The following is an 11560-nucleotide window of genomic DNA, read 5'->3' as shown; positions in this document are numbered from 1 at the left end:
GAAATTTAACTTCAAATTTTTCCTTGATAACACGAGTCATGTGGTAAGTGATGACGAAGAAGACAATTTCGGTCTCGACACAAGTCGTTATAATACCTCTTCTAATGATGAACCAGCTACAGTAGTCCCTAGCACGCCACCTCATGACTCCGGTAACAATAACAATACTATAATGAGCGACTCTCCATCAGAGAAGTTTGGACGCGGGCTTCGTCCTAAAATACAGTCCTCGAGATATAATGCAGATGAATATGAACTGGGTACACCAAAAACTCATGTTGCTCATACCAGCCCCTCCACTAGTTTATCTCCCAATTATGCTTCTTCAGGTACTCCTTATCCTCTTACACATTTTGTCAATTGCACTAACTTTTCTGTGTCGCATCGCTGTTTCTTAGCTGCAGTGGATGCAAACGTTGAACCTGCATACTTTGCTGAAGCTGTCAAGTCGCCACAATGGCGTACAGCCATGAAAAAGGAAATTGAAGCTCTCGATGAAAATGGGACATGGGATCTTGTTGATGCTCCTGTTGGGAAGAAGGTAATTGGTAACAAATGGGTGTATAGAATCAAGTATAAAGCTGATGGTTCTGTGGAACGCTACAAAGCTCGTTTGGTGATTTTGGGCAACCGGCAGGTCGAGGGGGTCGACTACAATGAGACTTTTGCACCCACAATTAAAATGGTCACTGTGAGAGTTTTTTTGGCTGTTGCTGCAGTTCGGCAGTGGGAACTCCATCAGATGGATGTCCACAATGCGTTTTTACATGGCGATCTTGGCGAGGAGGTGTACATGAAAATACCCATGGGATATCATACCAATCAGCCCGGAAAAGTATGCAAGTTGAAAAAGTCACTTTACGGATTACGACAAGCACCACGTTGTTGGTTTTCTAAGCTCTCTGCAGCCTTGAAGGAATATGGATTTGTTCAATCATATTCTGACTACTCTCTTTTCTCTTATTCTAGTTCTGGTGTGGACTTACATGTGCTTGTCTATGTCGATGATCTCGTGATTGGAGGTAATAATTCAGGTGCTATTAGCCGCTTCAAAGACTACTTGAGTCGTTGTTTTCATATGAAGGACCTTGGACGTTTAAAGTATTTTTTGGGTCTTGAAGTAGCTCGTAACAATTCTGGCATTTTTCTATCTCAACGGAAATACACCCTTGACATACTCTCTGAGACTGGCCTTCTTGGTGCTCGTCCTGCTAGTACTCCTATTGAGCAAAATCATCGTCTTGCTTTAGTTGAGGATGATGAGATGGCTGATCCTGAATCCTATAGACGGCTCGTTGGTCGTCTTATTTACTTGGCCATCACTCGGCCAGAACTCTCTTATTGCATACACATACTTGCTCAATTCATGCAAAATCCTAAGAACGCTCACTGGCAAGCTGCTGTACGTGTTGTTCGATATCTAAAGCGACAACCAGGACAAGGCATTTTGTTGCGGGCCAACTCTGATTTATGTTTGCAAGCTTATTGTGACTCTGATTGGGCAAGCTGTCCCCTTACTCGTCGTTCCTTGACAGCATATTTTGTTCTCTTAGGTGGCTCTCCTGTTTCATGGAAGACTAAGAAGCAAGCCACTGTCTCTCGCTCTTCAGCTGAGGCTGAATATCGTTCCATGGCAAGCACTATTTGCGAGTTGAAATGGTTACGAGGTCTCCTTTCTTCTCTAGGGGTATTTCCAACTCCTACAAAACTCTTTTGTGACAGTCAATCAGCTTTGCACATCGCCCGTAACCCCGTCTTTCATGAACGCACAAAACACATTGAAGTTGATTGTCACTTCGTCCGTGATGCAATTCAATCCGGACTTATTCAGCCCATATACGTCCATACTTCCGCGCAGCTAGCTGATATACTTACTAAGGCGTTGGGTGCTCAGCAGTTTACAACATTACTTGGCAAGTTAGGCGTTTGTGATCTCCACGCTCCAACTTGAGAGGGGGTTTTGAGATATTGACTAGAATATTTTGTGATTAGCTGAGATTTAGAGCATCTTCTATATCTCATATGATTATTTTGTTTCCTTAGTTAATAATGTAAATTAAGGTAGCTGTTGTTATTAGGAGATTTGATAGCTGTAGTATTATTGGAGATTCCTATGATTAAGGAACTATTGAGTGTATATAATCAACACATATTGAGAATACAAGGCAGGACAAATTCCTCTAATGTTGTTTACAAACTTCAACTATCTCTACCCTAATGAGTTGAATTGACCTATTTTCTTTTGAAAAAAAGTTTAAATTAGTCCTTCATTTTTAACCTATACTCTCATAAAACGTTAATGTTAATCATTTATTTATCTTGTTTTCAATATTTTCATCTTTAAATTAATTAAATTATCAAAATTTTTACTTTTGGGGTACAAACGAAACATAAAAATCGAAAATAAGGTACAATGATGACGTTCCGGAAGTCCAGTGGCGTCCGGCGACGGTTCGACGGAGGTTCGCTCGTAAAATATTCAGATTCAAATCGATGGGTTAGAAGTCCGACGAAGGTATGACCTTCACATCTTGTAAATGGCGAGTGAATTTCTCGGCAAGCCTTTGTTGGATCTTAATTTTAACCAGTACAGTGAGCTTGAAAAGTTAAGGAATAAGTCTTATTGTGTGATGAATGGCCAAGTGAAGTTAGAGTTGAGTATAATGAGTTTCAAACAGGTGTTGCTGTTATGCTTCTTGCTTCTCATAATGGAATTTAACACTTGTCAAAGAAATAATTGCTATGTAATAATTGGGTGTCATTTTAGTTTTGATTTCTTAATTTTTAAATATGTTGATTGTTTTGGATTTTTTTTAATCAATTTACAAAAATACAAAAGTTTTGGCCGCAAAAGTGAAATTATATCATGATAGGTGCAATAGGTGCTTGTTTGGACGGTTCAAGTTTATTTCTTTTTAAGTTAAAAAGCGATGTGATTATGATAATTTAGTTGATATAGGTTCATATCAGGTTCACATCAGGTTGTTTTTTGGTTTTATAAACTATCAAATACATTTCACTTAAAAGAGATATTCAATTTGTTTATTACATTAAATCTTAAAAAATTATCTATATAAAATATCAGTTAATATTGTAAAGACCAGTTAGACAAATTTTATAAAATAAATAAATTAAGGTAGTTCAATTGTTATAGGTTTACATCAGGTTAATATCAGGTTGATTTTCGATTTTATGAACTGTCAAATACAGTACACTTAATTCAATTTGTACATTACACTAAATTTCAAAATTCTCTTTATATAAAATGACATTTAAGATTGTAAAGAGCATGAAGACAAATTTTATTAAAAATTGAATGAAACTAGTTCAACTTTTATCAGTTCACATCCGGTTCACATCAAGTTGGTTTTAAATTTTATAGACCGTCAATTACAATTTACTTAAAATTAGTTATTCAATTACTAATTAGCATATTTTTATTTATTTTTATAAAGATAAATTATTCAATTTGTAAAACAACCAATTGAAATTAAAATGATTGCAAAGAAGAAAATCTAAAAATTATAAAAAACAGCAAGACAATTTTTATTAAAAATTGAATTAAGATAGTTCAACTGATATAAGTTCACATCTGGTTCACATCAGGTTGATTTTTAGTTTTATAGACTTTCAAATACATTTCACTTAAAACAGATATTCAATTTGTATACTACACTAAATCTCAAAATTCATTCTATATAAAATGTCAGTTACGATTGTAAAGAGCATGAAGAATTTTTTTATTAAAAATTAATTTAAAATAGTTCAATTGATATCGGTGCATATCCGGTTCACATCAAGTTGATTTTTGGTTTTATAAACTGTCAAATGCATTTCACTTAAAATATTCAATTTGATATTACACTATATCTTAAAATTCTCTCTGTATAAAATGTCATTTAAGATTGTAAAGAACAGCAAGACAAATTTTATTAAAAATCGAATTAAGATAGTTCAGTTGATATAGATTCACATTCGGTTCACATCAAGTTATTTTTTTATTTTATAAACTGTCAAATATATATCATTTAAAAGAGATATTCAATTTGTGATACACTAAATCTCAAAATTCTCTCAATATAAAATGTCATTTAAGATTGTAAAAATCAGTAAAATAAATTTTATTAAAAAATGAATTGAGATAGTTCAGTTGATATAGGTTCACATCAGGTTCACATAAGGTTGATTTAAACTGTCAAATACATTTCAATTAAAAGAGTTATTCAATTCTTATAATAGCTACAAAATTTTAAAAGCTACAAAATAAATTTTATTAAAATTGAATTAATGATAAATGGTTCATAAAATATTATAAATATATTAATTTATATTTATATATTGATTGCTTTTTTTGTTCTAATTCCTTCAATTTTCTTCTATATTTCTCTCCTTAACCATTACCACTCTACTATTACTGTTTGATAACTCTAATCCTACATTTTTTTCTCTATGGACATGGTTCTTCTACCATCCTCTTCTCTTAATCAACATTCTTTTCTTTTTCAACGCTAATGTCCTATTTTAATATTGTTTCTGGTTGTAAAAAGAGTAATAAACATCAAACAGTAGAAAGTGGTATCCAACCACCTACCACCGTTGAATTTAGAGATAAATTTGCAGGCAAATTTGCAATTGTCACCATTTTCAAGTACATTCCTATATCACATACATCTACTCTTCAAGAGAATAGTTTATGGAACATTTTATCGTCTACTGTATTGGACCAATTGGAGGAGATCTCCAAAAAAAAAAACCAAAAACTACGTTCATATGGAAGAGGTAAATGATGTTAATCTTCCATCATGGAGGTATTAAAACAATTCAGAAGTTGGCATTATAGACAAATAGCAGATAATTTTGCACATAAACGATATGAGCTTAATAAAGACAATTTGATATATATTAAATTTAGCAAATTGATTATAACTGCTTCAACTATGTCCTTCTGTTTACTCAAACCATCATTAAATCCTTAATAAACTCAAAAATCTCCTCGCTTGAGATTTAACAGCTAACATCAATAGCAATAGAGACTTCAAGACCTGATCTGTAGTTTTTTTTTCTCTCCGTGCCTAAATTTTAGAACTCCAAGCAAAATAACTGAATACAAATCTTTAAATCTATTGTAATTATTTTCAAATCTCTCTACCAATAAACAAGAAATTTTAAATCATTTAATAATCAACAGCAAATGGATCTTCACTCCTAGCAATTGTTTTTTTCTTCATTCAATTCTTGATTTATGGAAACCAAATCTCATCCAATTTCGACCACATTCCTCCCAGCTCCTTCTAAATCCGCTTACTTAATCTCTGCATCCTTCGACTGCCGGTGGTCCGACCAATGGAGAGAAGTGCAAAAGCACCGATGGAGAAAAAACTCAATAATCCCAAGATTCTGATCTAGCAGGGGAGAGAGAAACACTAGAGATTAAACGATCAGCAACAACAATAGAAAGCAACGATGGAGAGAGCATCACCGGAGATTAACGGTAGACAACAACATTAGAAAACAACAAAGGAGGGAGTACCTGTGGATGTGGGAGAAGAGGAAGGAAGGGTAAAATAGAATTAAAATTAAAATGGGGTATACATGCAAACAGACTCTTAAAAAGGAGAGATTTTTGCTTAAAAAAATATCCTGAGTCACTAACGTAAATTTTTCAGTTTTTGGGTGATTTGGTGTAATTTTCTCTTAATAAAATTAGGGTTACTAAAGTGTAGACTTTTATATTTCAATTATCATTGTTTTATTTTTCAAATTTTAGTAATCCAACTTCCATTGTTTTCAACAACGGAAGGTTACTTGGAGAATTCAGACAAATTATCGCGTACATAGCCGGAAAAAAAAGTATGTAACGCCTAATTTTTTAAAGATGCCACATAAATAATTATTGGCCAAAAGTGCTGCAGGCTTTATATTGCCACGTAACCAATTATCGATTGGAACTAAGATAATAACTTGTCGTTTTAGGTAAAAAAAGTTGAATTACCGAAATGTATAAGAAAAATGATGGTAACCGAAATATAAAAAATATAATTTAGCAATCGCAAGAAATTTTAACCCTGAATATGAGCTTCTTCCAAATTGATAGACAGCCTTTTGCTAATGTGATAAACCATGACTCATGTCTATTGAATGTTCTTGAAAGACAACAATTTATATTTTCTAAAATCCCTAACACCAGATCCTAATCCTGCACCACAGCTTTTTTAATTCACCTTTTATCATTCACAATCAATTTTTTTACTTCATTCCCCATCATATATATATACACGCACAGTACTAGTATTCCGAGTCGTCTGTCCGCCGAGAAGCTGTAAGATCATCTCTCAAGTTCATACTAGAACGTTGGACTAAGCGGACCAATGCTTGCACCACCTCTGACATTGGCGGCCGGAATTCTGGCTCCGACTAAATACAAAGAATCCAAAATAAAAATCATTAGCTAGGTTTCTCCAATGTATTTCTATTTCTGCCTTGTAATCCACGCAACTACTATTAACAGAAAATCTATTTCCTTGAGAGAAAAGAAATAACAAGGGTTAGTAGTTACCTGTACACAGAGGGCAATGATATCAGCAAATCGAGAGAGCGACTTGGTAGGGTATAGTCCACGTAATGCGGGATCCACCATTTTTGCTAATGCATCTATGTCATGAAGTTGTGGAGTAGCCCAACGAGCTAAGCATTGTTCTGATCTTGGTTTTGAGCTACACGAAAAAGAAGCAATAATGACATGTATTTTAAGCAAACTTGTGTGCAACACGAGAAATTTTTAGGTTAACCAAATCTACCGCGTAGAATTATGATCATCCATATATAAAGTTTTGTGAGATGATTATTTATGACTACCAATTCATAAAAGCCTTTTATGAACTAATAATCATAATTAATCACGTGATGTGTCATATTTTAAATGGATGGTTCATAATACTGCGCGGTAGACTTGGTTCACCTGTGGCGAAATAGCTATTCAAGTATAACTCACGTATCAAAAGGCATTCGACCAGTCAGTAACTCCAGCATAACCACTCCAAAGCTGTAAATGTCACTCTTTAGAGTATATCCTGAAGGAATTGTACACTCCGGCGCACTGTATCCTACACCGAGGTTTTGGCTTAAGCGCTGAAAAGGAGTAAAAGGAACTAAGATTTTGCAAGGAAAGGACAAACTGAGCTGCTAACAGATCTGATAGGTACTTATGCAATCTCATGAAATACTAACATTATGAAAATTTGCCAAGCCATAGTCTGAAAGACGAGGATTGAGCTCAAGGTCGAGCAATATATTCGATGACTTGATATTCTTGTGGACAAAAGATGGAGAACAAACTTCATGGAGGTACCTGAACATGAAAATGTTGACAGATGATTAAATAGTACTAATATAGCGCAATTAAATAGTAACGCAACGTCATCCTTAATGACAAAGAAATCGAAATGTGTGTATGACGTACTCTACAGCCCGGGCTGTGCCTAATGCAATTCTGACTCTGGTGTTCCATGTTAGTGGCTTGCTGTAGTCATCTGACATGTGAAGGAAGTCGTGAAGTGAGCCGTTCCGGAAATACTCATATATTAACATGTTGTGACCTAGTTCTGAACAAGAACCAACAAGTTCTGCAATATTCGGATGGTGAACTTTTGAGATGCTGGCAACAATGTCTGTAAAGTCTTCTTGTCTCCCACTTTGAAAAAGCGATGAATCAATCTTTTTCACAGCTAAAACCTGAAAGGTAAGCAGATCAGTATGTTTATTGAAATTCCAAGCGGTTGCAGATTTCTTCTAAATTCATTAATCTACCACAAGCCCAGAAATATATGTTGAACAGTTATATAGCTAAGCAAAATTTACCTTCCCATCAGGATATTTGGCCCTATAAACACGACCAATTGTTCCCTCCCCAAGAAGACGGCCCATTGCAAAATTACCAGTAGCTGTCTGCAAGTCTGCCAAAGGATAAGATACAGCATGAAAGGAGGAGCTTCTTCTGGAATTCAGACGGCTTGCAAATTCATTGTCATTTAGTGATTGTGAAAAGTCAGAATGTGGAGGATTGTAACCGATCGAAGGAGATTTTTGCATTGTCTTGACATCAATCTTGATTGAATCAAATGACTCAGATTCTGTTGCCAGCAAGTAATAATGTTAGAACCACAATAATTATAGACATTACATTAGAAATGCAAGGCATTAACAGCTTAATATAATACAATAAAACAAAAAGTTTGATCAGATGACCAATGGCTAGCCAATGAATCTTATCTCAGATGAACAACTTCTGATTTTGAATCGGTGCAAAGCTTATCATAGATGACGAACCAATGACCAATACATATTGCACATATTTCATCTAGCTTACTTTTAAGTAATTGCAAGATCTCACATTTCATAGGCTTCATAATCGAAGTAAATTTGCTAAAGCTAGATGCCCTACATACGTTAAGATATTGGAAGTACACATAATATATGCACACCTCACAACAAGCATATAGGCTGAGCGTCCTAATTTTAAGAAAGATTATGATCATCAAGCTTATAAGAACAACTGTTAGGAATTCTCTATAGCTAAAACCTTATGCTGGAGGTTATATAGGTACCTCTAAATTCTTTGCGCATAGCACCATGATAGTCATTGGTCAATTCCTGAGATGCAAGGGGAGTAAATGCTCTACGATGGCTAGCCCTCTCTTCATCAAGAAAATGTGAAGGTGGAGTTGATTTTCTGGTTGAAAATAGAGTAATCAGGAGCACAACTACCACCACAGAAGCCAAAACTATTAGACCTATAGACAACCCACTCATGCCACCCTTCCCACCTTTGTCCTGGTTCTTACGTTTTGCTGTAATAGCTTTTGCACCAGGTGGAGGAGGAGGAGCTGATCCCGATGACCAAGAATTCCCTCCGGTACTTCAGAAAACAAAATGATAAGGTCAGAGATGCAGCTTCATTTTATAGAAAGTACAGCTTTAGAGGTCACTCACTCTATGTTCGCAATGCCTTCCAGCTCATCAGGGACCCATCCAGAGAAATCGTTGTTTTCGACATTTCTGTCAGCATAACATATGAAATCGTATTTTAATCACTTATGTATTGCATTTTGTTATCCACCTGCTCATTTAGTATCAACTCAAGAAAAATGCTTTACGATTTATACATATATGGCAACATTTATGTGTTCGTTTTTGGATTACTTTTTCAACGAAAAGGGACAACCAACTCAAAACATCAAAAGCTCAAGAATGAAGAACAATAGGTACTAAGTTTTAGTTGACATAGAACAATATATATAGTTGATCTAATGGAATTTGTGCGATTAGTATGCTTACAGAGTATCAAGGGGAAGGCCCGCAAGGACATTTATGGGACCAGTGAGTTGATTATTTTGCAAACGCCTGAAAGAATGCATAATCAGTAACCGATAAGAGACTCAAACAATCTTTATGAAATTCCTTTTATAATTGCTTACAATTCGCTGAGGCTTGAAAGAGATGCAAAACTCTGCGGCAAATTGCCAGTTAAAGAGTTGTAGGATAAATCCCTGTAAAACACCCCATGAGTCAGTCAATACTAACAATACCTCTAAACTAATTCCCTCAGAATAACCAACGAATACCATGGATTTTCCACACATCGGTTAATCATACATGAAAGCTAAAGTCCAGAGACAGAAGTAAGCAGCCAAGTATGTCATCTAGAAGCTAACTTGACTTGGTTTAATATTTATAATTGTCGTGAACATCAACGGAAGAGATTCTGATAAAGAAAACAAAGAATGTAAAGGAATGTTGTACATGCTTTTACTACTTACAGTGATTTGAGTTTTGTGAGTTTTTGAAACATGTCACTCAACTGTCCATTTAGTTTATTATGTCCAAGATCTCTGCAAATAGAAATTGAATAATGAAAATCGGGATGGGCCAAAGAGAAGCTTAAGCAACAACACAACTTATCTTACACGTAATTAAGGTCAGTCATCTGCGATATTGAGTAAGGTACATTTCCGCTGAAGCCGTTGTTAGAAAGATCTCTGCATATGAAGCTCACGTGATCAAAATAAAACAACAGTTGAAGTACAAGTCAGCGAGCAGATTATGACAAGAAAAGGCAAGTGCCTGCTTAATTAGTTTGTTTCAGCCTTTGACTTCCACTATATAAGGAGCTTAGCTTACCATTACGTAACCAAGAACCAACTGACAATAGGCAAGTTAACTAAGCTAAAAAATATACTACTATTAAACTCGGGTTGTCAGGACATGACCGAACAAAGTCGATAAAAATTAAAAGAAAAAAAGAAGTAAAAAATAACAATGATAGTGAGGGAACATGAAGCTCACATTTCGAGGATGGTTTGTGTCATGTGACAAAATAGTGTTGAAAGGCGAAGGATTGACGACTTACAAGTGAACTATATTAGGAGGAAGCTGATACGGTATGTCATTTTTGAGGTTGTTCTTGCTCATATCACTGTACTATGACAAAGAAATACAAAACGTCGAGGTTATGTCGTTTCAGCAGAAAAACATTACACGAAAAAATGTTATGAGTAATTGAAAGGCGCCTTACAAGTAGGTGACAGATTTCAAGTTTGACAACTGATACCCCATTGAGCCGGTTAGTCCAAGGCCAGATAACTTTCTGCAAAAGAATACGAGACAAGAAAAAAGCACAATTAAGACCTGCTAGATATTTAAATGCTGAGGGTCAACAAAGAGTTAAAGCTGGGGAAATCAAATAGAACAACAACATTTGAGTCACGGATGAGCCTGAGCAAGTAATCCCTTCCCAAGAACCACCGCAAGGGTCACCGCCACTTGATTTCCAGCCGCTGAGTGTAGACGGAGAATTTAAGCCGGTAAACATTACATTGAGAGCAGAAACTACAATGCAAAATTCGGCGAATATCAATATCAGAATCTCAGATTGCATTTGTTTATACCAATCACGAATTGAAACAAACGACAAACTGATCAAATCTTTTCGTAATGTACATCCATAGAAATTGGAAAACACATAGGAATAATTAATAGATGTAGGAAAAAGTCGAGAGAATGCAAGTACCATCCTGAGAATTGGTCTTTGAATGGGCAAGGGAACCTAGAATCCCGAGAGAGACGAGGAACAACCCGACAAGACTCTGGTGCATTCTCCCGCAGAAAATCATAGCCAAAATAAAAGGGAAATGTATGGTTACTTGTGATCAAAGGGAAGAAAATTGCAGAAGCAGCGATTCAGAGGAGGAGGAGGAAGAGGGGTTGGCAATGAAGAAGATGATGGAGAAATTGAGGGTAAGGACCAAACAACCCCTTCCCTGTTGGAACAAGAAATTGGGAGCATTTTCTTTTTTCTTATTGTTGGTTTCCTTTTTCTTAGGAGTTTTGTTTTCAACAATTAAACAAGACTAATTTTAGAACACAGAGGCTTTCATCAGAACAGCTATTTTTGGATATCCAGCTGCACTATACAAAAGTAACAAAACAGACCGACGGAGAGAAAATGAGCGGCAAACAAACAACCAAATTCATTACAAGAACTAAACAAAAACAAAGTGTGCCA

At 35.4% G+C, this 11560-nt stretch overlaps 1 protein-coding gene and 1 long non-coding RNA gene across 3 annotated transcripts; both read right to left on the bottom strand.

Moving 5' to 3' along the window:
• Window positions 1-5101: 5101 nt before the first annotated feature.
• Window positions 5102-5730, bottom strand: LOC126675013 (uncharacterized). Its single transcript, XR_007639666.2, has 2 exons — window positions 5531-5730; window positions 5102-5402 (listed from the first exon to the last, which is right to left on the bottom strand). It is a non-coding gene; the product is annotated as an uncharacterized LOC126675013 (long non-coding RNA).
• A 269-nt stretch (window positions 5731-5999) lies between these two features.
• On the bottom strand, window positions 6000-11481 carry LOC126673263 (protein STRUBBELIG-RECEPTOR FAMILY 5). 2 transcript variants are annotated; one of them, XM_050367343.2, is made up of 16 exons: window positions 11066-11481; window positions 10752-10884; window positions 10571-10642; window positions 10406-10471; window positions 9963-10034; window positions 9816-9887; window positions 9474-9545; window positions 9334-9399; window positions 8989-9054; window positions 8604-8914; window positions 7858-8129; window positions 7460-7731; window positions 7228-7348; window positions 6992-7128; window positions 6557-6713; window positions 6000-6414 (listed from the first exon to the last, which is right to left on the bottom strand). In XM_050367343.2, the coding sequence occupies exons 1-16, from the start codon at window positions 11166-11168 to the stop codon at window positions 6286-6288; spliced, it is 2121 nt and encodes a 706-aa protein (XP_050223300.1). In that variant the 5' UTR covers window positions 11169-11481; the 3' UTR covers window positions 6000-6285. The 2 variants fall into 2 exon arrangements, with proteins under 2 accessions (XP_050223300.1, XP_050223301.1); XM_050367344.2 differs by lacking the exon at window positions 11066-11481 and having other exon boundaries at window positions 10406-10476; window positions 10752-10765.
• Window positions 11482-11560: the final 79 nt, after the last annotated feature.

This window comes from Mercurialis annua, linkage group LG3 (genome assembly GCF_937616625.2).
Source record: "Mercurialis annua linkage group LG3, ddMerAnnu1.2, whole genome shotgun sequence".
NCBI lineage: Eukaryota > Viridiplantae > Streptophyta > Magnoliopsida > Malpighiales > Euphorbiaceae > Mercurialis > Mercurialis annua.
Note: the sequence above shows the minus strand (reverse complement) of the source record. Positions and strands in the feature narration are given on the sequence as shown.

Coding starts and splice junctions, on each gene's coding strand:
- LOC126673263 (XM_050367343.2), bottom strand. CDS start 11,168: ATGATTTTCTGCGGGAGAATGCACCAGAGTCTTGTCGGGTTGTTCCTC. Junction 9,888..9,962: donor ATGACTGACCTTAATTACGT/GTAAGATAAGTT, acceptor TTCTATTTGCAG/AGATCTTGGACATAATAAAC. Junction 7,129..7,227: donor GCTTGGCAAATTTTCATAAT/GTTAGTATTTCA, acceptor ACTCCTTTTCAG/CGCTTAAGCCAAAACCTCGG.